Source organism: Solenopsis invicta, unplaced genomic scaffold (assembly GCF_016802725.1).
Source record: "Solenopsis invicta isolate M01_SB unplaced genomic scaffold, UNIL_Sinv_3.0 scaffold_97, whole genome shotgun sequence".
Classification (NCBI taxonomy): Eukaryota; Metazoa; Arthropoda; class Insecta; order Hymenoptera; family Formicidae; genus Solenopsis; species Solenopsis invicta.
In genome coordinates this window covers 174683-201417 of record NW_024105412.1, presented here as the reverse complement: position 1 = coordinate 201417, position 26735 = coordinate 174683, and the positions used below count along the sequence as shown (strand labels likewise).

The 26735-nt window shown below is 40.1% G+C and overlaps 3 protein-coding genes across 3 annotated transcripts; 2 read left to right on the top strand and 1 right to left on the bottom strand.

The window, feature by feature from the left end:
* The first annotated feature begins 2502 nt into the window (after positions 1-2502).
* On the top strand, positions 2503-4596 carry LOC120360056. Its single transcript, XM_039459623.1, has one exon. The coding sequence runs from the start codon at positions 2503-2505 to the stop codon at positions 4594-4596; it is 2094 nt and encodes a 697-aa protein (XP_039315557.1).
* A 9115-nt stretch (positions 4597-13711) lies between these two features.
* LOC120360055 lies at positions 13712-15167 on the top strand. Its single transcript, XM_039459622.1, has 2 exons — positions 13712-13828; positions 14894-15167. Exons 1-2 carry the CDS (start codon positions 13719-13721, stop codon positions 15165-15167), a joined length of 384 nt encoding a protein of 127 aa, XP_039315556.1. The 5' UTR covers positions 13712-13718.
* Positions 15168-16621: 1454 nt separating this feature from the next.
* LOC105198833 (activity-regulated cytoskeleton associated protein 1-like) lies at positions 16622-25392 on the bottom strand. The gene is given in 3 exon segments (XM_039459616.1): positions 16622-16678; positions 16754-23166; positions 23983-25392. A coding segment is annotated over 1 exon segment (1239 nt). The 5' UTR covers positions 21977-23166; positions 23983-25392; the 3' UTR covers positions 16622-16678; positions 16754-20737.
* Between the last annotated feature and the right edge of the window lie 1343 nt (positions 25393-26735).

Sequence of the window (26735 nt, the reverse complement as noted above, 5' to 3'; positions counted from 1 at the left end):
ATATATGTGGCGCCTGTGAGCGTGTACTTGAAGATCTCACGGTCATCCTGGTATTTGACGGCCAGATGACAGAGACCGATATTAGACAAGTTAAATAGAGCATAATTAAAGTGAAAGAGAGAAAGCGAAACTTTAAATGTGAAAGTGTTGTCCGTATTCTGTTGTGTCATTTGAGGCGCCTTACGGAAACACCCGCATATAACAGTGAGTTGCGCCTCCCCTGTATACCACTACTATCCGACACGACATACGCTATTTTTTTTATAACTTAACAACTAAGTTCAGGACAAATATTTTTCTAAAGGAAAAATCGTCTCAGATTTCGATTACGAATATGTAAATAAAAAGACTAATACATTATAATGAATCACATTGTATACGGTACACGTTACATAGTATTATATGTGTGCTAAGGGGAACATACGCGTCTTTTTCCCGATAGAGGACATAGTCGCGTGCTATCGAGATGTGCGCTATCGGGATGTGAGCTATCGGGATGTGCGCTATCGGGATGTGCGCTATTGGGATGTGCGCCATCGGGATGTGAGCTATCGGGATGTGCGCTATTGGGATAATGCGCTTTTTTCATTGTGTGCTATCGGGATAATGCGCCTTTTATGTTGTGCGTTATCGGGACAACGCGCCTTTCTCTGTTGTGCGGTATCGGGAATTACTTTAAATTTTATGTGTGCTATCGGGATGTGCGCTATCGCACTGTGCGCTAACGGCACCCACTCGATTTTTAGATGCCCAAAAATACCTCATATTCTTCATGTTACATAATTATACTTTTTAAAAAAAATGACTTTGCCAAATTTTATTTTGAAAGTGTGACTCTTTAACTTTAAAACGCCGTATTTGAAATTCCTGAAACGTTTTTTGTTGCAAAGATATGATTTTTTGAAAGAAAAGTGGATTTTTAACCAATTTCTCATTTTTGCTTAATGGTTTTGCTTTTATAACTTCACAATAAATTATTTTTTGGTAATGCCGCTTGCAGTCACACTCCAGAAATTTTGAACTTTTGTTTAAAAAAAAATCGTAGAAAAATATTGATAATCAAAGTAGCTTCTCAGCTTTAAAGTTATAGCTTCTCAAAGTTGAAAAAGTCTCCCAGACCCAAAAATGTGTTTCCGTATTTTACAGGATCGGTGTATTTAAGGGTTAAGGATGTTAGCGAAAATATCTCAGACGTCACCATCATGGTGAAAATCTTGGGTAACCTCCCATCAAAATTCAGTTCTCTTGTGACTGCTTGGGACAGTGTGAGCGAAGAAAGTCAAACTATAGCAAATCTCCAACTGAGACTCCTAAAGAAAGAAGCAAGATTAAATGCAGAAGATGAAGCAGCTACGGCATTTGCAGCGATAAGCGTAAAAGACAAAACCAGTGGCTAGAAGAAATCCGATCAGAATCAAAGACAAAAGTCTGGAAAGTCCTGGAAAGGTCAAAGTGGTGTTGAGTGTTTTTATGGCAAAGGGCGTGGTTATTACGCTAAACTTCCGTAAAAAAAAGCGCGACGAAGAATCTGAAAAAGGCGAGAAAGAGAGTGATAAAACTGATAAGTGCGCGTTTATCGTTATAACCTCCTGTTTCGCGTTCAACTAATTATAAGTTACTTAATTTCTTTTTTTTGTTCGTTCGCTATTCATTTCGAAAGGTTGTTAAATTGAAGATTTATGATATTCGCAAAGTCTTGTATTATTGTACTTCGACGGTCACGGGAATAATATTAGCAGGCGAAGCAAATAAGTTTTTGTCGTGGTCGTCCGCAAAGGAAGGTCGAATCCAGCAAATATTAAGTTTACCGGTCCGGTTCGGTCGCTGTTTCAAATCGTCGATGACGAGACAGTAATTAGTCCATTCGAGCCAATGAGGCATTTTCCCGCCGAATTTGCTTCTCCCGACTTTTCTTCGCTTAAACGAGATCTGGAAGGTTCGCGCTCTCTGCGAGAGATCCGCAGCCTCAGATTCGAGTAGCGACGCGAGTAATACACAACATCCGGAACCGAGCGACGACAAATTCGGGAAGTATCGGGAGTGAGAAGGTGCGCGTGTATGCGCTCGTTATCGACACGCGCTTCTTGAACTTATGAGCCCGCTAAATTAAATATAGAAATCTGAGAAACAATTTTACAATTAAAGACGAGTGAATTGCAAAAGTAAATTCAACGGAGTGATCATTCTGTTCACCTTAATTCGTTTCTCCCGCTTCCCACTCCTCTCAGTATACAAAGGTTTACGCTACCTTCGTCGCTCGCGATCTCGCATCAAATCGCTCTCGCAATCGCGCGCTCAGGGCCGTATCGAGTCCGAGCGCTGAGAAGACTAATCACTCACGCAGCTCTCACTCGCGCTCTCTTCGGAGTGAATTCCGGTAATTCAACTCGCGTATAACACAACATCAAACATTTGGTCCTTCGAGCCGGATCGAGTGAAGCTGTGCTGAACTTCATAAATTCAAAAAATCTCCTTCTGGTGTGAAGTGCTCTCGTCCACAAGATGGAGGAACTCGTCGCAATGCAGCAGATTGCGTTGCAGACAGTGGTGAAAGCCCTGTCTAATTTCAAGAAGATCGGGAAGCCGAATTACACGCCGGCGAAAATACGATCTCGCATCACCGCCTTGAAGGAAGCCTGGACGCAGTGCACGAATAGACATGCCGCTCTACTGCAAGCAGTTCCTGCCGACGAACGATCGAAGTCCACGTATTTCACGCAGGACGATTACGGGAAGCACGAGGAGCTCTACCTAATGGCGCTGGACTACATGAACGAGTGTCTGGAGGAGCTGGAGCCTCCCGTGTCCACCTCACCATTGGCAAGCTCGTCGCATCATTTCTGCGCGCCCGCACCGGTATCGTTGCAACATTTACCGCCTATTAATATTCCTCCATTTTCCGGGAAAGCAGAGGACTGGGAAAGTTTTCGAGATAGATTCACATCCCTTATTATTCTCAATAAGGACTTAACCGCATTCCCTCGGATGCATTTTCTAGCATCCAGCTTGTCAGGTCGTGCTCTCGATACTATCAAAACTATCCCAGTCACTGCAGATAATTTCGATATTGCGTGGAAAACTTTAACTTCGCGTTACGATAATAAGCGCCGTCTAATCGAAATTCACGCGTCCGCTTTATGTAATTTGCCGAGCGTCAATTGCGAATCGGCATGCGAGTTATCCGAGTTGCGGGATAAAGCTAATCGTGCCATAGCATCGCTAAAGAGATTAAATCGCTCCTCGGATGAAATTTTAAGTGACATTCTAAGTCACCACGTCACGCAGAAGCTCGATCCAGCAACCCGGAAGGCGTGGAGATTGAAAGGTGATGATGCGATAATTCCTACGTACGAGGATCTCGATCGTTTTCTCGCGCATCGCGTTCGCGCCTTGGAGGAGCTCACTCCTCTCGGCTCAGCCAAGTCCTCGCGATCGGTAAAATCGTCGAGCGCCATGGTAGCGACGGCTTCGATCTCGCCGTGTCCACTCTGCAAATCGGCCCACTTCTTGAATAAGTGCCCTCAATTCGTGCAGAAGAGTCCGAGCCAGAGATTGGAGATCGCGAAACAGCATCAACGATGCGTTAATTGCTTCAGTGCTAAGCACGCCGTCTCAGCGTGTCCAAGCCGTTTTTCATGTCGTCACTGTCAAAAACGACATCATTCCATGCTCCATCTTGACTCGGCCTCTTCCGCTACTGCGACAGTTAGTGCATCCGATTCCGAGACCCCGGCGTCGAACAATTCCGATAAGTTTCCGAAAACAGGGGCATTATGCGCGATGTCGGCAAATCTCGCCCGACCGCCGGTAGTCCTCGCCACTGCACGCGTGTTCGTCGGACCTCTCGCCGGTCATCAAGTCGCTGCACGAGCATTGATTGACACCGGAGCGGAACTCACACTCGTTGCGGCTCATTTAGCAACAAAATTAAAACTGCGTCGGTTCATACTGCCTACCGCCTTGTCCGCCGTCGGCGGCCTTGACGCGGGCATTCATCGTTACGCCGCGCACATTAAAATCTCACCGATCGACGGGATCGAGCCGCCGGTCGTTACAACAGCGACGATTTTAAGTTCGCTTGCTAGTTACTCGTCAGCGTCTATTCAATCTCCTCTTCAATGGGATCATCTCGCGGATCTCACTCTCGCAGATCCAAATTCTTCAAGTACAGATCCCATTGATCTCATAATCGGCGCTGACATCTACGCAGACATAATGCGAGATGGCGTTCGCAGAGGATCTCGCGGTCAGCCTATTGCTCAAGAAACGATCTTCGGCTGGATTGTTCAAGGCCGCACGCCTCTGTCGAATTCGTCTCGTCGGACCATTACAGTGCAACATTGTACGATCGCGGAATCCGTTTCACTCGATAGCGAATTGAGAAGATTTTGGGAAATCGAGGAAATTCCGAGGCACACGATACTCAGCCCGGAAGAGCAGAGATGCGAGAATTATTTTTTAACTTCTCATTCGCGCACTCCCGCCGGTCAGTACATCGTTCGTCTGCCGTTCAAGAGTGGTCCTCCCATCGATATTGGTACCTCGCGCGATGCCTCAAGACTTTGCTACGCCGTCTTCAAGCCAATTTCGATTTAAAAAGGGAGTACTCAGACTTCCTACAAGAGTATGAAAATCTCGGGCACATGCGCAAGGCTCCAGAATCTTCAGAATCTTCTCAATTCGTCTATATTCCGCACCATCCCGTAATACGCGAAAGCAGTGCGACGACTCGAGTAAGAGTCGTATTCAATGCGTCGAGCCCCACCTCGAATTCTCGTCACTTAATGACCACCTTCTCGCGGGGCAGAAATTACAAACGGACTTGGCTGCGGTGCTTTTACGCTGGCGACAGTATCGCTACGTTTATTCTGCCGACGTCGCAAAAATGTACCGGCAGATTCGCGTCGATCCCCGGGACACAGACTATCAAAGGATCCTCTGGATCGACGAGAAAACCGGAAGAGTACAAAAGTATCAGCTCTTGACCGTAACCTACGGTACAACTTCGGCGCCGTTCTTAGCTTTGCGAGTCCTGCAGCAGCTCATCCATGATGACGGTCGCGATTTTCCTCTAGCTGTTCCCGTGCTTAAGGAGAACATTTACGTGGATGACGTGCTTTTCGGTGCGGACGAGATTTCACTCATCCGTACGGTTCGCAATCAAGTGTGCTCCTTGCTGCAACGCGGTCATTTCAAATTAAGAAAATGGTCGAGCAACGCGGCTCATTTGCTAAGTGACATTGACGCGCAAGATCATGGACTCGCTTGCGGCAAGGATCTACATCCGGACGAGACATTAAAGGTGCTCGGTATTAGTTGGAGTCCGTCGGCTGACGCATTTCAATTTAGAGTCGTGCGCTGTCCCTCGCCCGCGCGAACGAAGCGCGCCATGCTCTCGTACATCGCTCGTATCTTTGATCCGTTGGGCTTAGGCACGCCCGTTACAATCTCCGCGAAAATTCTCTTGCAAAAGCTATGGCAGCTCCGCGTCGACTGGGACGATGAGGTTTCCACCGATATCGCAAGGCAATGGGAATCCGTGCAATCGTCCTTGTTAGAACTCGATAACTTCCACCTCCCGCGGTGGATTCAAAAGGGATCGGACACAGTCGACTGCGAAATCCACGGGTTTTCGGACGCGTCTAACTATGCCTACGCCGCAGCGATTTATATTCGGCTCACCTCTCGCTCAGGCAACATCACGACTGCCTTGCTAGTCGGAAAGTCAAAGGTCGCGCCGATCAAGACATTGACTGTTCCGCGTCTCGAATTATCGGCAGCCGTGTTAATGTCGCGATTAACGAGGTTCGTCATGGACGCATTGCACATTACCTCCGCTCCCTGCTTTTGCTGGACGGACTCAACCGTCGTGCTCGCGTGGGTCACACAACATCCCTCGAAGTGGAAGACTTTCATTTCGAATCGGGTTGCCGAAATTCAAACCCGACTTCCGTCCGCTTCGTGGCGATATGTTCCCACGGATGAAAACCCCGCGGATTGTGCGTCGCGAGGAGTCTCGGGAAGTCAGCTCGTCTCGCACCCTCTTTGGTGGCACGGTCCCGCGTGGCTAAGGATGCCTGATTCTGAGTGGCCGACGATGAGCGCATCACTCTCAGACATCGCGTTAAAGGAGAACTCGCGCGCGACAGTTCAAATCGCTAGCGTAACGGAATCATGGGAGCTCGCAGACCGATATTCCTCGTGGCCAAAGCTCATTCGAGTGAGCGCGTACATTCTTAGATTTATATCGCGGATTCGAAGGCGTGACGAGATCGCTCTTCGGTCGGAAAGTCCGTCTTCATTGACCGCGAGCGAAGTACGAGCTTCAAAAAAATTTTGGGTGAGATACATTCAACGCCAACTTTTCCCGCTCGAAATACGCGCTCTCACTCAAAGTAAGTCGGTTCCTTCGAAGAGCCCACTCGTCTCTCTCAATCCGTTCCTGGATGAAGAACAAATAATTCGGGTTGGCGGGCGGCTATCTCAGGCCCCGATACCCGCTCAAGCTCGACATCCGATAGTACTCGGCTCTCACCCGCTGGTCCGCTTACTCATTTTTCATACTCACTTGCGCACTCTTCATGCAGGAACGTAATTGACCCTTGCTACGTTACGGCAAGAATTCTGGCTACTCAGAGCTCGAAGCACGGTCAGATCGATTCTGCACGGGTGCGTAACCTGTGCTCGCGAGAGAGCTCTCACTCCATCTCAACTAATGGGAGACCTTCCCAAGGTAAGAGTGACTCCTCCCGCGCGCGCGTTCCTTCACAGCGGGCTGGACTATGCGGGTCCAGTACTAATTCGATCGCGATCGGGTCGCGGAGTCGCTTCGGCAAAGGCGTATATCGCACTATTCGTGTGCCTGGCAACACGCGCCGTGCATCTCGAACTCGTCGAAGGTTATTCTACTCCCGCATTTCTCGGAGCCTATTCCCTTTTTGTAGCGCGGCGAGGTCTTCCCGAATCGATTTATTCTGATAATAGGACTACCTTCGTTGGGGCGGATCGCGAACTCGCTGCAGCGTTTCGCGCAACTCTTCGGGATCCCGATTTGAAGAATCGCACGGCCGCAGATAGTGTCTCGTGGCATTTTATACCTCCTTCCGCTCCTCATTTCGGGGGGTTATGGGAGGCCGGTGTCCGTAGCACAAAGCATCATATTCGGCGTGTTGTGGGGGCTCATACTCTGACCTTCGAGGAGTTCTCCACGCTACTATGTAATATCGAGGCGTGTTTAAATTCGCGTCCATTGGCATCTCTTTCTGACTCGCTGGATGACTATACTTTCTTAACTCCGGGGCATTTCCTCATAGGCTCCGCGCTTAATTCGATCCCGGAGCCCTCGCTGTTGCAAGCCAAAGAAAATCGGTTGACGAGGTGGCAGCTCGTTCGCCAACTGACCGAACGTCTGTGGAAAGTTTAGCAACAAGACTATATTAATACGCTGCAACAGCGAGTTAAATGGAAGCGCATAAATCCACACGCACTTCGGGTCGGACAACTCGTCCTATTGCGAAACTCGCTCCTCCCTCCGTGCAAATGGGAGCTTGGGCGGATTAGTCTGTGTCATCCGGGATCGGACGGTCTGATTCGTGTCGTGACCGTTAAAACAGCGTCTTCGGAGTATAAGCGGCCTATCAGCAAAATATGTATTTTGCCAATCGACATCGAGATTGCGTCTAATGGCGAGGACAAAGCGTCGTCTTAACTACAAACATGCCGAACGCCTCTGCTTCGCGTTATAAATTTCATCATTACTTCATTCCATTTCGAAATTATTATTTCGAGGCGGGCGGTATGTTTCGCGTTCAACTAATTATAAGTTACTTAATTTCTTTTTTTTGTTCGTTCGCTATTCATTTCGAAAGGTTGTTAAATTGAAGATTTATGATATTCGCAAAGTCTTGTATTATTGTACTTCGACGGTCACGGGAATAATATTAGCAGGCGAAGCAAATAAGTTTTTGTCGTGGTCGTCCGCAAAGGAAGGTCGAATCCAGCAAATATTAAGTTTACCGGTCCGGTCCGGTCGCTGTTTCAAATCGTCGATGACGAGACAGTAATTAGTCCATTCGAGCCAATGAGGCATTTTCCCGCCGAATTTGCTTCTCCCGACTTTCCTTCGCTTAAACGAGATCTGGAAGGTTCGCGCTCTCTGCGAGAGATCCGCAGCCTCAGATTCGAGTAGCGACGCGAGTAATACACAACATCCGGAACCGAGCGACGACAAATTCGGGAAGTATCGGGAGTGAGAAGGTGCGCATGTATGCGCTCGTTATCGACACGCGCTTCTTGAACTTATGAGCCCGCTAAATTAAATATAGAAATCTGAGAAACAATTTTACAATTAAAGACGAGTGAATTGCAAAAGTTAATTCAACGGAGTGATCATTCTGTTCACCTTAATTCGTTTCTCCCGTTTCCCACTCCTCTCAGTATACAAAGGTTTACGCTACCTTCGTCGCTCGCGATCTCGCATCAAATCGCTCTCGCAATCGCGCGCTCAGGGCCGTATCGAGTCCGAGCGCTGAGAAGACTAATCACTCACGCAGCTCTCACTCGCGCTCTCTTCGGAGTGAATTCCGGTAATTCAACTCGCGTATAACACAACATCAAACACCTCCGTCGGTCCAGTCTTGTCAGTGCCATCGGTGGGTAAAACCGCAAAACTGTTGAATTCAAGATCAAGTGATGCGTGGCTGCTAGATAGCGGTGCGTCTTGTCATATTACTCATCGTCGGGACTGGTTTTGCGAGTACACGCCTAATACAGGTGAGTCAATTGTATTAGGTGATGATGGCAAATGTCAAGCTTACGGCTCCGCTAAGGTAAACATTGAGCGCATCGTAGATGGACAGTGGTACAAAGGTACGATTGAAAATGTGTTATATATTCCCGAATGCAAGAAGAATCTCTTCTTTCTCGGTGTCTGCACGAAGCAAGGTTTTGAGGTGCAGTTCTCTAGAGAAGTGTGAACATAACACGTGATGGCAAGATTAAAGCACAAGATGTTTTGCTTAGGAACAATATTTATCCATTGTTTATCCGTGAAAAGCTCCAAAGTTTGAAAAATGACGCTAACGTATCCATAGTGAGTCTTCTGCGGTTGCATGAACGTCTGGGTCACGTCAACCATCGAAATCTCAAGGAAATGGTAGAGCAAGAGAGAATAACTGGTGTGAAGCTGTCAAATGAACAATAAGACTTCTGTGAAGCATGCAAACTTGGTAAAGCTCATCATTTGCCATTCAAACAATTGGAAGGAGTCAGAAGCTCCTTACCTGGTGAATTTATTCACTCAGATGTCTGTGGTCCATTTTCAGAGTCGTCTCTTGGAGGAGCGAAATTTTTTGTGAGTTTCAAGGACGATTTCACTGGTTTTCGTACAGTCTACTTTTTAAAGCACAAGGGAGATGTTTTTGAACGTTTCAAGGAGTATGACATAATGATCTCAAACAAGTTTGGACTTAAAATGAAGAAACTTCGCTCAGACAACGGCAGGGAGTATGTCAATGGTGAAATACAACATTATTTGGCCTCTCGAGGAATCGTCATGGAGAATACAGCCCCTTATACTCCAGAACAAAACGGGAGAACAGAAAGAGAAAATAGGACCATTGTCGAAAATGCTCGTACAATGCTGTTGTCTAAAAATTTACCACGTCATCTCTGGACTGAGGCAATCAATACAGCTGTATACACCTTGAATCGAACAACATCGTGTGTGAATCTCGACACGACACCGTACACACTGTGGATGAATAAGAAACCTATTGTATCGCATCTCAGAGTGTTTGGTACAGACGCCTATGTACACATCGATAAGATCTTTCGGAAGAAACTGGATCCAAAGGCCAAGAAACTTGTTTTGGTTGGATACCAAGCCGAGTCGTCCAACTACAGACTTTATGATCCAAGCATAAAGAAGATTATTATCTCCAGAGACGTCTCCTTCAACGAAAATGCATTGTCAAAGAAAGAAAACTCAAAATCGTTTGAGGTGGGTTTCAAGACAAATGAAGTAGTTGAGGGAGCAGTAGAGGCTGAAGAGATTCCTGTCCTCGTCGATGACCGTGAGAATGCTGCTGGGGACCAACCCCACTTACCTGTTGAGGAAATAGAGGTACCAGAGCAAATTCCCGAGGCCATGGCTCAACAGCAGGATCGTGGACGTCAATTGCGAGACAAAGCACACTTCGACGTCCGGAGAGATACCTTGAGGCAAACATCGTTGAACTCGTCGCACCTACAAACTTCAAGGAGGCAACCACCGAACCTGATGCTGTTCATTGGCTGCAAGCGATTCAGAGTGAGCTGGAAGCTCATGATAAGAATCGCACTTGGGAGATTGTACCGCGAGATGTAGAGAAGAAGGAAATCAATTCCAAGTAGATTTTTAAAGTGGTTCACGACTGTGAAGGTAAAGTAAAGAGACATAAAGCTAGATTATGTGCGCGTGGTTTTCTCCAGACACCTGGGCATGATTACTTTAAAATTTTTGCTCCTGTTGTGCGTTATGATTCGTTGCAAGTCCTGCTATATTGTTGCAGAAAAGGACTTAGAACTTGTGCAATTTGACATTAAGACTGCGTTCTTGCACGGGGAGTTACAAGAGGAAGTGTTCATAAAAGTGCCTGAAGGTCTGAATGTGGACAGTGAAAAGTATGTTTGCAAGTTAAAGAAATCCCTTTATGGCCTCAAACAATCTCCCAGGTGCTGGAACAAGTGCTTTTGCAATTTTCTAAGCAAATTTAAGTTCAAGCCGGGCGAAGCTGACAAATGTATTTTTTGTGGCGTTGTAAATGGTTTTGATGTGTATTTGGCGTTATTTGTGGATGACGGCTTGATCACTTCAAGGTCGCAAGAGGTTCTTGATTTGATTTTGAAGCTTTGCAAGGATCGTTTAAAATTACTCTTGGAAATGCAAAAACTTTTGTTGGCATGCAAATTGATCGTGATCACACAAATAAAAGTGTAATTATTCATCAAAAGTCTTATAATGAGAAAATTGTTGCAAGGTTTAACATGACAGATGCGAGATCTTTGAGTGTACCAGCCGATCCACACACCATTCTGTTGATGGTGATGAGAAAAAGGTTAATGTTCCTTTTCACGAGGCTGTGGGCTTGTTAATGTTTGTTTCGGTAGTTTTTCGTCCGAACATAACCTTTGCGGTTAACAATATAAACAGGTTTACTAATAATTATGATCAATCGCACTGGGAAGCAATTAAATGTGTTTTTTGGTACTTAATAGGAACGACAGATTTGGGTATTATGTACAAAAGTACAAAAAGGGGTCATTCAGAGTTAATTGGTTTTACTGATGCTGACTATGCTATGGACTTGGAAACTCGTTGATCCAAGACTGGCTATGCTTTCTTTATGTTGGGTGGTATCGTAACTTGGTCATCAGAGTGACAAAAGTGTGTTGCATTGAGCACAGCTGAATCTGAGTATATTGCTGATGCTTTCGGAGCAAAGAAAGTAGTGTGGTTGAGAAAGTTGTTGGGTGATATCGGAGATTCATGCTCTGGTCCAACTCAATTGTTTATTGATAATGAAAGTGCTATTAAATTGGTCAAGAACTCTGAATTCCATAAAAGAACCAAGCACATTGATATCCGTTATCATTATATTAGAGAGAAGTGCGAAGAAGGTGAAATAGTCGTAAGGTATGTTGCCACTGATTATCAGAGAGCAGGTATTTTCACAAAAACCTTGTCAAAAGATAAGTTTCAGAACCTTCGTTCTTACTTAGGTTTGGTGAGTTTGCTCAAACAGTAAATGACCTGAAGAATATATCGTTTAATTGATTGTGATTCACAATTGTATTTTTAAAAATCGAAATTTTGTTGTTTTGGGAAAATGTCGAAAAATTGTTGGACATTTTAGCCATTCTTCACTCGCCTGCTCGAAACTCAAAAACATACAAGAAAATTTAAAATTGCCAATTTATAAGTTAATTCAAGATGTTACTGCACAATGGAATTCTACATTTTATATGTTGTCAAGGTTTCATGAACAACGACAAGCGGTAACTGCAAATGCTGCGGAGAAAGACATATCAAACCTTACGGCTATGCAATGGAATATGGTAGAAAACGTTATACGTGTTCTCCAACCATTTGAAGAAATTACTAAAATGGCCAGTTCAGATTGTGAAACAATTGGATACGTTATTCCGGCAATTGTTACTCTACACTCATATCTTTCAAAACGACAAAAGGATACTGGAGTAGTGATGTTGAAAAAAGATCTCAAAAAAGCGATGGAAGAACGATTTCTTAATTCTATAGGTATTGCTATAATGTTTATTACTTTAATAAATTTGCATTATTATTTTTTCTTCGAAATAAATAATTGTATTTTCTATTGTTATGTAGGACTCAATGTCAAGGATCAAAAATGTTTTGTACTCGCTACCGTATTAGATCCAAGGTTTAAAACAAAATTTTGTCCAGACGAAAATAAGGCCAAACAGTGAATTATTGAAGAATTACTAGAAATGAATATAAAAGTCACTAATGATACCGAAAACAATACGCAGAGTCATAACGTCAGCTCTCTTCAAGAACGAGATGTCATAAGCGAAACACACGAGGACATTTGGAAGTGTTTTGACGACATAGTAAATAATTCAAAATCTGATACTGATAATAGCAACCTTGATGATTTATTAAGCACAACATTGCTTGAGAGATAACCGTAGAAAATATACTAGAAATTAGTGTTGCCCAATATATGACCATCAACACCATCTAGTAACGAAAAACCGCGGATACTTTTTAAATGACTATATATGTATGTATGTACGTATGTATGTACGTATGTATGTTCGTATGTATGTTCGTATGTATGTATGTATATACTATATACAGGGTGCGAGAAAAGTTCCGGGACGGCGAAATATCTCGAAAACTAAGCATTTTAGGAAAAAGTGTTTCAGACAAAAGTTGTAGGGTTTAAAAAGATCTATTTACTGATCTTATCAGTTTGACCTTGGATGGCGTCGCCAAGGTCAGATCAAAATTACATTAACTTTTTTAAATGGAACACCTAACTTTTTATTGCATATTCTTGTAGCTTATCTCGAGACCTTTCCAAAACATTACAAGAAAGTTTATTTTCGTTGAGTACTTTCCGAGTTGTGAGGCTTGAAAGCTACAGTGTACTGTAGTGTGGGTCCAGCCAGTTAAGGCAAGAGTGGCGTGTGGGTCCGGCCAGTTAAGGCAAGTGTGGCGTGTGTCACGCCACACTTGCCTTAACTGGCTGGACCCACACTACAGTACACTGTAGCTTTCAAGCCTCACAACTCGGAAAGTACACAACGAAAATAAACTTTCTTGTAATGTTTTGGAAAGGTCTCGAGATAAGCTACAAGAATATGCAATAAAAAGTTAGGTGTTCCATTTAAAAAAGTTAATGTAATTTTGATCTGACCTTGGCGACGCCATCCAAGGTCAAACTGATAAGATCAGTAAATAGATCTTTTTAAACCCTACAACTTTTGTCTGAAACACTTTTTCCTAAAATGCTTAGTTTTCGAGATATTTCGCCGTCCCGGAACTTTTCTTGCACCCTGTATATATATATATATATATATATATATATGTAGGATAATGAGATTTTAAAAAGAATACCTAAGTTCAGGTTTTATGATGACATTCTTGAATGATGTTTTCGAGAGACGGCAGTAAGTTTTTCTCTTTTTTCAATATGCAAAATTGTATTACTTTTTTCAAGTTTTTAAAGATAATAAATATTGGAGATAATTTGTTTGATGTCCAGCGCACTTACATAGATTGGTTTAAATTGAATTATTTCAGGTAGGTACTATAATATTTGAACACGATACGATCGATCACAAGCAACTCACAGCGCTTTTGAACATTAGAAAATCTCTAGACACCGGCTATTATGAGTGGTTTGTAGTCAATCGTATCGCGCCCAAACTTAATTTTCTCGTTAGTTTAGTTATAAAATTAAATTTAGCGTTACTTTTATTGTCCTTTAGAATAGATAAGCCTAAAACAATATCCTGATTGGTTCTAAAGTTTATTAAAAAAAAAAAAATTAACCCGGTCGTATTATAAATAATAAATGAATATGAGGATAAAAATGAGCTAATTTGAATGTAATTTTAAATTAATTTGTGTATTACATTAATAACAACGACGGAACGTTTCAACTAGGATCCATTATTAATGGACTTTTTTATCTGTTAACTATTTTCAATAAATTCTAATTATAATCAATATGCTCCTATCCCTATTTTTTCTTTTTTATTATTTGTATGTCAACATCCAGATCTAATTGTAAGCACATCTACACTTGACAGTTATGTGGCACATGTATACAATATTTATTTTAAAGTCTAGCTTAATGAAATATTTTACAATCTGAACTCCGTTTAAATAAATATTAAATAAATATTAAATACGTATGTCATATAACTATAGAATAGTTGTGCCTAGGATATTGATGTTGACACACAAATGACGCAAAAGAAAAAATTTCGGTAGGAATATATTTATTATGATTAAAATTTATTGAAAATAGTTGACGGCGCTGAAGAAGTCCAGTCAGGACAAAACGTTCCGTCATTAGTATTAATGTAATTCATAAATTAATTAAATTACAATTACACCTAAATTAACTCGTTTTTGTACTTATATTCATTTATTATTTCTTATGTTAACATTGTATAGCTGTAAAGATTTATTTGCGATGATCTTTAATCTGTTCTTATTTCAAGATCATTTTAAGTCTTAATGTCTTAAGAAGCTAATGCTCTATAATTACGTTATGATTGTACTTAAGATGATCTTAAATAAAAGAACAAAGTAAATATCGGCCATAAAATGCTGTATAAATGAATATATTTATTTTAGGACCGTCAGTTCATTGTCAGACGTTGCTGAACATGAAACAGATGTATTACCTGAGCAATATGAAGATGATACTGGAGCTTCAAAGTTCACCGATATTTCTTCTGAGACGTCGACTATCATCCATGCTTCACCATCGATGCTGACTCCCACTCGTGTACGAACGCCTATACCAACTTCTGTTATTCCGTGGACCTCGACACCCAACAATGTCTCTCTACAAACGTCAACTCTTGGTGTGACTTCGCGAACACCGATCATAAATTCGAGACGTTAGTAGCTTGTTAATATATTTTTCCTCTCATTTCCATTGATGATAAGGCTCTGCGTATAATACAGGAATATTAGATATTAGGAACAGGAATAAAAATTTTATAATCAGTTTTCTTATTGAATATTAAACGTAACGCACACATAAGAATAAGACATAAATTCATACAAGGTACAACATAACTTATTATTTATCTATAGTATTTATTGATGTTCGGTACGCGCGTCATCGTTGTCGCTCGGTTTCCATTGCGCGTCTTTGAGATTGATTCGTTTTCATCGCATTTTTGCGATTGCCCTATTTTCATCGCCTACTCCGTTTTTCTCGCGAGTTTTCCCTTGGCAACAAGCTACCGTTCGCGCATATTCCGATAAAGCGTCGTGCATTTTAGACAGGTGAATATTCGCGTTTCCGATTGCTTTTTGATCCCGATTTCTGCGCTGCTCTCGCGCTCCGCGATCGCAATTATTCGCAATTCAGTCACCGATGCGTACGGACGTATCTGTACATTTTTTTATTTATTATAAGTTTTTCAAGTATGTCGATATTTCTTATACCCCGTTTCCGCAAAGCTGTAGTGTGTTCAAAGTTTTTAAATAAACTTATTTAAGAAATTAGAGAATTACCCAGCAATTCTCGACCGCGCGTTTCTTGTGAATTATTTGGTGCGTGACGCGTGGACAGGGCACAAGCCCCAGATTTTGAGAGCCATTCTCGAATCGAACAATTGATAAAACTGAATCTAAAATTCTATTTCTATTTCTAATATCTAATATTTCTCTATTGTGCACAGGCTTCAACTTTAAACATAGCAAAACATGTGTTGCTACAATAACATTGCTATCTTATTTTTAAAATCGTTGAAAACTGCTGATTACGATTTAGATATACCCCAGCACATTCCTGTATCCAAAAGTAAGTCATGATTTAATTTGTAACGTTATTCAATCGATGTATACTTTATTTTTCAGAGAAAAAAAGCAATATTTTCCAAGAAGCTGTAATAAAAGCGTTAAAAGAGCCAATAGTGCAGGCTGATCTATTAGATGGATTTTTAGCAGTTGGGAGAAGGTATGCAAAGGCTATCATATCGCGATAGAGAAATACAATTTTTGACAATACTCGCCAAAAAAGAAGATCTTTGTGTTAACAAAGAATGATCCAAGTACAAAACTATTAGCATTATTAGCTGGAAACATTTTTATTTTTTAAACAAACAAGACAACTTAGCACAAATTAAAATTAAATTACAAATTAATAAAAAAACTTTTTTTGGAGGGGGCAAAGTTGGTTGTGCTAAATAAATTTGACTTTTAGTATATGTAATATTTATATTTTTTATTTAGGCTTCAAAAATTTTGTTCTTTTATTATTTTATTTTATATTTGTTTTTATTTGTTTATTACTTTTTGATTCGATCTTTCTCAGAAACGCCAGAAACATATGTGTATTATTTTTTATTTTTCTGTTGTGCAATCGTGGTATCCTGTGGCGATCATGGCATTTTTTTGTAACTCCTGTATAAAAAACAAATTACTTTTGTTTTTTCAATTTTAAAATATTAATAAGCAATTTATCAAAATTTTTCTTACCTGAAATCTGAAGTTTTTTCAATTAAAAATCGTTAAGTAAAACTTTTTCCCACTGCCAAGGTACTGCCCCAGTATTTTCGAAGTATGAAGCAAAATCATTTCGGATTTTAGAAACAAGTCAAGCGTTAACATTTATTCTACCAGCATTATCTATTTCTTACAATACACTATTTATTACGCCTCCTTTTTCAGTTATACATGTATAACGCCTTTTGAAGAATGGAAATTTCTGTTCATTTTGAATTATGAAATTGTGCAAGCATACGGTTGCTTGAATAATTTTAACTGTGGTGGAAACAGATGCGATTATTGGTCGACAATAAATTCGCCATTTCGCTACCAAAATGCCGAATACACTTTCTATCATTCTTCGCGCTCGACTGAGATGATAGTTGAATACCTTTATAAATAATAAATACATATTACAGCTTATTTTTGATATATTAAATATCAGGGATGGCAAGTCGTTACTTTAGCGTTACTGTTCAATATTTCTTTTTATAATAACGATTTGGTAATGACGTTTTTTCTTAAAAATGGTAATGATAAGGCTAGGATGAAATAGTTACTTGAAGTAATTCGTTACCATTAGTAGTTAGTTATAGAATGTTATGAAAGAAATAACTTTTGGGTGAAGTAAAGAGTCAAAATAACGTAAAAATAACGCGTTACTTTGACTTGTTACTCGTTACTTCAACTAAAAAATTATTTTAATTTTCAATGTGACGTGGCCGATTGCTGTCGAGTAGCCGACGCAACGCCAGTCCAGTGAGGTGAGTTCTATCGAGGTTACTATTATTGAGATCGAAGAGGACAACAATGTTTAACCACTGACTTTAAATTGAGCAAAATGTATTTAGGCAAATACTGAGAGCGTGTACAAAATGAAAGACGGAATGTTCTTTGGTGGTTCACACACTGGTAGTGTTAAGTTAGGCGAGGTCTTCTCGCGCTGCTTCCTCGCTCGCGTCAGCGCCGCCTGGGTTAGAGTTCCCAGAGGTAGAGTGCCATCTAAGTGCCGCGGTCTTTGACCGTGTTACGGGTGCTTTCGCGTTATAGACTCCCCCTTTGGATCTGTCAGGGGTCCTCGCCGAAGATCCAACTTGTGTGGTGAAGGATTTGGAGTTTTCTTAGGACGGCCGCGTTTTCGTATGGTTCGAACTGGGTTGATTAGGTTTTCTGTTCGGTCCCTTTTCCAAGCTTCTAAGTCGGAAACATGGTAGGTCGCTAGTAGGTCACCTGTAATATTATTAGCTAATTGATAAGTGGTAGGTGAAATGCATTTGGCAATTTTGTAAGGTCCATCTCTTTTCGGAATGAATTTGGCTGTGACTCCTTGGGCTGCGTTGCTTAATGTTCGTGTCTTAACCATGACCTGGTCTCCTTCTTGAAAAGTCGTAGCTGGTCTTCGTGCTTTATCTGCATATCTTTTGTGTTGATCTTATTCTTTTTCACGTGTCTCGGTTACTTCTTTCATAGTATCGGCGATTTTTAATAGATATGGCGTTATTTCTGATACAAAGTTTTCTCCGATGACAATTTCGCGTAAATCTTGCTGGATGTCCCCTGGGTTTCGCATTTCTCGTGCAAACATTAGGTAAGCTGGGGTATTTCCCGTCGATTGTGATACACTAGAATTCATGGCGTATCTGATGGATGGTAACTTATTTGCCCATTTTGTGTGTTCGTTACCTACGAGGATGGAGAGTTGAATTTTCATGTCTCTGTTTTTGCGTTCCACTGGATTTGCTTCTGGGTGATAAATTGGAGTTAGTGATTGACTAAATCCCAAGCAGTAGGATACTTGTTGCATAACTGCTCCGATGAACTGTGGTCCATTGTCGGAGATTATACGGCGTGGTATGCTGAATCTGAGCATGACTTCGTCAATTAATGTTTTTACGCACGCATCTGCGGTTGCACGCTTCAATGGAAATAATTCGACCCATTTTGTGGCGACGTCTTCGACGATGAATATCCATTGGTAGTCCTCTGAAGTAATTGGTAAAGGTCCAAATAGATCCATGGCTAGTACCTCGAATCTTCGAGTTTCGATCTTCTAGCGGCCGGAGTTCTCAGTAATCCGGCGGGTTTTAAATTTGATGGTTTGTATCTTTCGCACTCTAAACACTTCTTGACGTGTTCGTTAATTGTTTTGCGCATTCCTGTCCAACAGTATTTGCTTGCAATGCGTTTTAGGGTTCTGTCAACTCCATAATGACCGGCCGTAGGTGCGTCGCATATTATTTTCATATAATATGCGTTTAATAGCGCATTCTGATACGACCCATTGGGCCTCTTCAGTGTTTTTGGTTGGAGTGTACCAATACAATACGCTGTTCGACATTAAGTAACCGCGGGAGATCCAGTTTGCAAGGTTAAGGTCATCTTTTATTTCAAATACGTCGATGATCTTTTTGGTTTCTGGATCGGATAATTGTTCCTCTCTTAATTTTGCAGCACCGTCTGAAGGGAGATTGATGGTGATTGTGCATACTCTGCAGTCGGCTTCATTGTTTTATGTGCATGGAGGCCTTGAGAGCGCATCGGCGACGACATTCATTTTTCCTGAGGAATATGTAATGTTGAGATCATATTCTTGTAGGCTTAATGCCCATCGGGCTAATCGTCCTGACGGAGATTTCAGACTCATAAGCCATTTTAGGGGTTGATGATCTGTGCCTATAGTGATTTGAGCGCCGTCGATGCTTCCTCTAAATTTTGAAACGGCCCAGACGATTGCGAGCGCTTCGCGTTCTGTCGTGCTATAGTTGCTGCGATTAACAAACGATTTGCGAATTCTACTGGTCTTTCGTCGGCTCCCTCTCCTTGGGTATGGCTCCTATTGCATAATTGCTGGCGTCTGTTCTTATTATGAAGGGTATGCGATCATCTGCCTGCCTGAGTACAGGGGCATTTGTGAGTGCTTCTTTCAATTTGTTGAAAGAGTCTTCCTGGTTTTTCTTTCAAGTCCACGTAGCGTCCTTCTTGGTGAGTGATGTCAAAGGTTTGGCAATTTCTGCAAAGTTAAGAATAAATCTACGAAACCATGAGGCAGTCTGTAAGAACGTTAGTAGATGTTTTAAATTTCTTGGGGGAGGTAGGTTCAGGATAGCTGCCACCTTATTGTCATCTGGGCGAATTCCTTCAGTTGTTAAATGACCTAGAAATTTAATTTGTGAACAGGCAAAGTTACATTTTTCTCTTTTAGGCCGTAATTTGAATTCGCGCAAACAATTGAAGACTTTTTGTAAGTCTTGCAAATATTCTTTAAAATTAATTGATAGGACGATTATATCGTCTAGATATACTAGTGTTGTGGTATCTTTTAAACCTCTACGAAAATGGTCCATCAACCTTTAAAAAGTTGCTCCGACATTTTTAAGACCAAAAGGCATGCGTCTAAATCGAAAGGTTCCGAATGGTGTTGTAAATGCGGTTTTGTTTCGATCTGACGGTTTGATACTTACTTGCCAATAACCTGAGCGAAGGTCGATAATAGACATATACAGTGTTCTTTTCGCAAGGTGCAGTAACTCATCGATCCTGGACATTGGATATGAATCTGTCTTCGTGATCGCGTTTAAGCGGCGATAGTCGATGCAGACTCTTACTGTGCCATCCTTTTTGGGTACGAGTACTACTGGTGCTGCCCATGGTGATTCGCATTCCTCTATAATGTTGGCTTTTAGCATGGCGTTGAGTTCTTTTTCTAATATTTCCTTTTTGTGTTGTGGCATTTTATATGGTGGTGTTGCAACCGGTGCATTATTTCCTGTATCGATGGCATGTTCGGCGTGTGAAGTTTGCTCTCCCCCTAGTGCGAAGATATCTTCGTTATTTAATAAGGTATCGTTTATCATTTTGCGTTGATCCGTAGATAAGGTTTGAGCTTCGTTGTCTCTTAATGTGTTGACGAAATTTAGTTGCAAGACGTCGGCCGTTTCATCTGGAGCTTCGAAATTTAGTTCGTGCTTTTCAAGGTTATCTGCAAAATGCCAGTTGAGGTATATTTATTACTATTTTTGCTTTTTCTATAAAATCCATGCCGAGTAATGTGTAATTATTTTCTACATACGGTATTATGAGAAATGCAGTACTTATCGTGCGGTCCGCTAATCCAATGCGCAAATTCGATTTTTCGAATTTTTGTTTCTTTTGGACGAGGATTTTGTAAAGGCTATTTCCTGCGACGCTCATCTTTGCGGCGGTATCGATTAAACCTGTACCTCTCGCTCCTAATATTTCTATGTTTAGAATTGGTCGGTTTTTATATTTCGTGCGTATTTCGGACGCGTCTATGAGACAAAAATCGGGCTTTGTCGTGTTTTTATTTTTGTCCGTTTTATTGCACTTTGGGCAATCTTTTCGAAGGTATCCCGAATTTCCGCAACCGAAACAAGTTATTTGCGTGTCGTCTACACCGGAATTTGTTTTATTTTTATTGCTCGTTGTGGTTAGGCTATCCTCGTTTTTCTTTTTAAGATTTGTACACTCGTCTATTGTATGACCGAAGTTTTTACAATATTTGCAACGTGGGCGCGTTTCTTGTTTGTTGGATGACTGGGACGATGTTGATTGTTTAGACGATTTGTTGTTTTCCTCGGCCGTATTTACTTCGACTTCTCTTGCGAGCTCTAATAATTCCGTGAATGACGTAACTTTTTCGCGTGGTACTTCCTTTCGAATTTTATATAATAGTAATCCGTAAACCATATCTAATTGGACGCTTTCCGTTAATAGTGTATCGTAGGCAAGTTTAGCGAGAAGTGCACGCGCTTTACATATAAATATGTCCGTCGATGTATTTTCTTCTTGCTCGTGCGCGAAGAGTTCTTTGTAAATTCGATATGCCGGCTTTTTAGGTCCGTAGGTTAGCTTTAATAAGTCTATCGCGGCATCCTATGTATCGACCGTAGATTTAACGCCTTGCCACCATGTGGCGGCGAGATCCGTAAGGAGGATCGGTAGACCCTTTAGAGCGTTTTCGTCAGATACGTTTGTGCAATCTTTGTACGTAACTGTCGCGTCTATGAAAGCTTCTACGTCGGACGTCTTTTTTCCGTCGAAACGCGAAGTACATCGCGAGAAATTACCGTGCGGTAACGCGATGTTTGCGGCGGAGACGTTCGTAGCGGATATTTGTATCTGTTGTAGAAGAAGGGCGAACTGTTCGTTCGTCAGTGTGATAGCGTTCTGTTGCGTACCTGTACCTTCCGCCATGTTGGTTTGCTGTTTTTTTTTCTTGCCTCTTTATTGCTCGATTTTCCTGCTCGTTTCTAACCTGCGCGGTATCAGCGATTGCGATCGCGTTTGTGACCGTGTTGTCGGTCGTAACGGCTTGCGTGGAGAAGACGTCTTGGTTAGATGTGTCGGCTTCGTCGTTAACCTGATCTGTTAGTTAGGCGCCAATTGTGACGTGGTCGGTTGCTGTCGAGTAGTCGACGCAACGCCAGTCCAGTAAGGTGAGTTCTATCGAAGTTACTATTATTGAGATCGAAGAGGACAACAATGTTTAACCACTGACTTTAAATTGAGCAAAATGTATTTAGGCAAATACTGAGAGCGTGTACAAAATGAAAGACGGAATGTTCTTTGGTGGTTCACACACTGGTAGTGTTAAGTTAGGCGAGGTCTTCTCGCGCTGCTTCCTCGCTCGCGTCAGCGCCGCCTGGGTTAGATTTCCCAGAGGTAGAGTGCCATCTAAGTGCCGTCTTTGACCGTGTTACGGGTGCTTTCGCGTTATATCAATAATTACGTTTACACGACCCTATTTACGCCAAAGTTATAACATCGGTATTATAAAACTAGCCACTCACAGTTTCTCCATTCGTCAGAGGAATGACTTATGATTGGCTAGCAGCGATAATAACGATGTTGTAACTTCGACGTAAATTAAATCGCGTAAACATAGTATATAAAAAACGCATAACGGCAACGAGTTGATTGTCAAAAGTGACTATTCCAAATCTGATCTTATGACCATTATTATTATAAAAAATTGTAACCAAATTAAAAAAAAGTATTATTAAGAAGTAACGATAACGGCGCTATTTATTGTAACTCACTTACTTCCCATCCTTGTTAAATACCTTTCTTCGACGATTTAAATGTCCGCTTCGTGGATATGGTCGCATCATGTAATAAGTCAAAGCGAATGCCTAATCGGCTACTAACACAAACGGTAATTCAGCCCCAGAAACTTCAATTGATCTTAGTTGTGGTAAATTCATTTAGTTTCTTTCGAATCGTTGACGAAAATTTTAATGTGCAAAAATTCCACTGTCGCTCTGTCTGCCGTCCGCACCAATGTCAACTAATGTAAAACAATAATTGGCATCACAAACTGCTAATAAATTAATACTATGATTGCCCTTGTAGTTATAAAAAGTTGAACCATTATGAGGAGGTGACTAAAATAAAAAAATGATCATTTTTATTTCTCACAGTACATATAAATATTAAACATTAATCTACTATGACCGAAAATTGTAATAACAATTTAATTTAAATTAAAAATATGCCTACACCGATTAATAGCTGATCTTGTGCTTAATAATAATTTCTTAGGTAAATTATCTACAGTTACAAGTTGCCCCAATCAACGCGTTGCATGTTTGCCGGATTTTAACGGAAATAATAAAAAATGTAATATCACAAAATTAAATTGCTAATAAATTTAATTATTTGATGCCAACAAACATCTCTACGATATCCTCCTTATCTTGAAATCTGTAAAGAATTCGTTGCGAAAAAAGACGCCCGCAAGAAATGCTGAAGAATCCGGATTCAAACTCTGAATAAATTTTTGAAATAAATTTTTAGAAATTTCGGAATGGGAAGGATTGTAGAGATGCTTGTTACATCAAATAATTAAACTGATTAGCAATTTAATTTCGTGATATTACATTTCTGGTTCTACTTATTAGTTGCATTTTAAAGTTCGGTAGACAAGGAGCGCGCAATTTGAGGAACTTATAAATGCAATGTATATAAATTCATCTAGGAAATTATTATTGAGCATTAAGATTCGCTTTCGACCAGTATAAATACAGCTGTATTTTCAATTAAAATTAATATTAAGTATATTATTTGTATAAATATCAACCCAAGAAATGAAAATGGAAACGACGTCGAATCAATTCAAGTTAGATTTAATGATTTTAATCGACATTGAATCAACGTCGCTTCGATGTTGATTCTATTTTCATTTCTCATTAAAAATTTACCTGAATTTGTACTTGTTTTCCATCTATCGCCACTACGCAATGTGGAAAATTCCACTTTATCGCAAAATCATTCGCAATTTTTAACCAAATCTTTTCGTTTATTTTAGGAAAAATTGATTCGTGAAGAGTGTTCCACAATTCCTCACATATCTCTGAAATAATCTTTGAGACAGTGTTTATTATAATTCGAAAAGAAAAAGCTATTGAACTCATACTCCAGAGGCTAAATAACGCAGACATACTAAAAGCCGGGTACGGGCTGGTATTGGCTCTCGAATGACATTCTGTTTTGCAATGCGTGGCCCAACAATATCTAATAACTGATTGAACATCTCTGTAGACATTCTACAATAATTGTAGAACATTTCATGATCTACAATTTCCATTTCATTAACCAGATTGTCACTGTCACCCTGTAACAATCTTTGTCTTTCTGAGAATATTGGGCATACTTATATTCTATGACGAGCTTCTTTCTCTTGAGATACCATTAGTTTCCATATTGCAAACAATCGCTATATGTAACATTGCCTAACTCTTTGTTGTTGAAGTGTTTGCTTTATCTTCTTCCACTTTTGCTATCGCTTTCGTATTATTAACAATATCAGATAAGAATTATTCATTATGATATACTTTTCTGGAGTAAACTCTCAGTTATTTCCTAATATATAAAAATTAATATTTCAATTTTGAAAATAAATAAACTAGGAAAGATATGAGTTAGATACTTATGCGATATGCTAATGTATACATTTATAAACAATTAATGTAAAATGTTATAAACGTTTTAATCCCACTATTGAATCATCTTCAGTATCTCATTACAATTTAAAAGTACTTCAAAATGATTACATTATGTTGCCATAATTTAAAAAGTTTTAATTTCTTCGGTCATTAAATGTTTAAAAACGTTCTTTTAAAAAAGAAGTACAGGCCATTTAAAGGAACAATTATTAAGAATCAAGATTCAAGTTAAACGAAGTTTTTAATTTAATATCGCAGAAATTATTACTTTTTAAATTATAGCGACATAATATGTAATTAGTTTAAAGAATTTGTAAATTAAAACCGGTATTCGATAAAACTGTATTAAGTAATGTCTTAAGATATACTAACACGATTCTCTGATTGGTTAATGAAATCTTAATAATACTTAAGACGGTCAAGAATATAATATGAATACCGGCTTAAAACGACACCGACGATGTGAATCAATAGCGGAGTCACAAAACATTTGTGACAAATTACATTAATTGTTTACAAATGTACTAGAACACACGCGCGCTACGCGGGCGCCATTTATTTAGTTTCATGTTTACATATAACTAAATATAAATAACAAAAATTTCAAAAATTATACATTTATAATTAAGAATAATAGGGGAGACTGGGGCTGGTTGTTACAGGAGTAGGTTGTTACAACGCCAACAGTAGCTAAACCAAAACCGTTATAGTGACGTTAGAAGGAGATAAATAATCACGCCATTGTCAGCCGACATACCGCGCGAGCTAGTGGGGCTGGCGTTCTTGTGAGAGGAGCCCGTGCAAGCAGCCGTCAAAAACGCAGGTTCGTAATATTTTCGTTTTTTAGTATTTATTGGTCTAGCACTTGTTATCTAAATAAGCAGAAATGTGTATGTTGTGGTATATACTCTCTAATTCCTTCTGTTTACAATGAACCTTACTTTTATAAGCTTTACAAATTTTTGTATTTTAATATTTAATCTTAAGAGGTTAGTTTCGGTGTTGAGGCTAAAAGTGACATTTTCTCGGGGCAGGTTGTGACAAACCATAATTAATTTGTGATTTGTCACAATCTGCCCCGTCGTGTTTCTTGCTGACTGGTATAATTTGAATTATATAAATTTGTTATTTTTTGCAGGATGAGAAAGTATAAAAAAAAGAGTGAGCGTGGACAAATATCTCAAGACATCTACGACAAAGCAGCATCTGTTTTAGAAGAGGATAAAACGAAAACAGTTTGTGGCATCGCAAAAGATTTTGGACTGTCATATGACGCTAAGAAGATACTTACAAAAACGAAGCGAAGCAAAGGAAAAGTGCATACCTATGGAATCTGTTACAATTGGTTACCAGAAGAATAGACAAGTTTTTAACAACGATCAAGAGACTTTGGTGAATTATTTAACAAAATGTAGCAAAATTTACTACGGATTAACGCCAAAAGATGTTCGACAGTTAGCATTTGCTTGTGCACTTAAGTACAATGTTATTATGCCGCAATCGTGGCATAATAATAAAGAAGCAGGAGTTGATTGGTTAATAGCGTTTTTAAAACGCAACCAGTCTTTGTCTATAAGAACACCAGTTGTTGAACCAGATGTTCTTGATAATTATAAATAAATAAAAATAAAATATGATTTGATTTATTATTACCCTATCAGTAGACAATGTTTTTGAAATGTTTTTTAAATATTTATTCTTTATTATAACGTTTTTTAAATATTTAAAAAACATTTAAAAGATATTGTTTCCTGATAGGGTAAATGTCTATAAAATTATCATTAATAGTATACGTTAATATCACATTATTGTAATAGATACTCGTATGTACAACTCTTTTATGTTGTTTATATAACCAAGATCTATACCAACTTAAAATTTTTATTTTATATTTAATATACAATAACATTTATACTTAGCACGTAATACGATTACATTTTTGTATTAAAAACAAATATTATACACAAGTAATCAACTTCCAAGCACACAAGATTATCATATCTCAATAA

What these genes read in the sequence shown, in the direction of transcription:
- LOC120360056 (XM_039459623.1), top strand. Translation starts at nt 2,503, where the DNA reads ATGGAGGAACTCGTCGCAATGCAGCAGATTGCGTTGCAGACAGTGGTG.
- LOC120360055 (XM_039459622.1), top strand. Translation starts at nt 13,719, where the DNA reads ATGCAAAATTGTATTACTTTTTTCAAGTTTTTAAAGATAATAAATATT. An exon ending in TTTAAATTGAATTATTTCAG is followed by an intron (nt 13,829 to 14,893) that starts GTAGGTACTATA and finishes TATTTATTTTAG; the next exon opens with GACCGTCAGTTCATTGTCAG.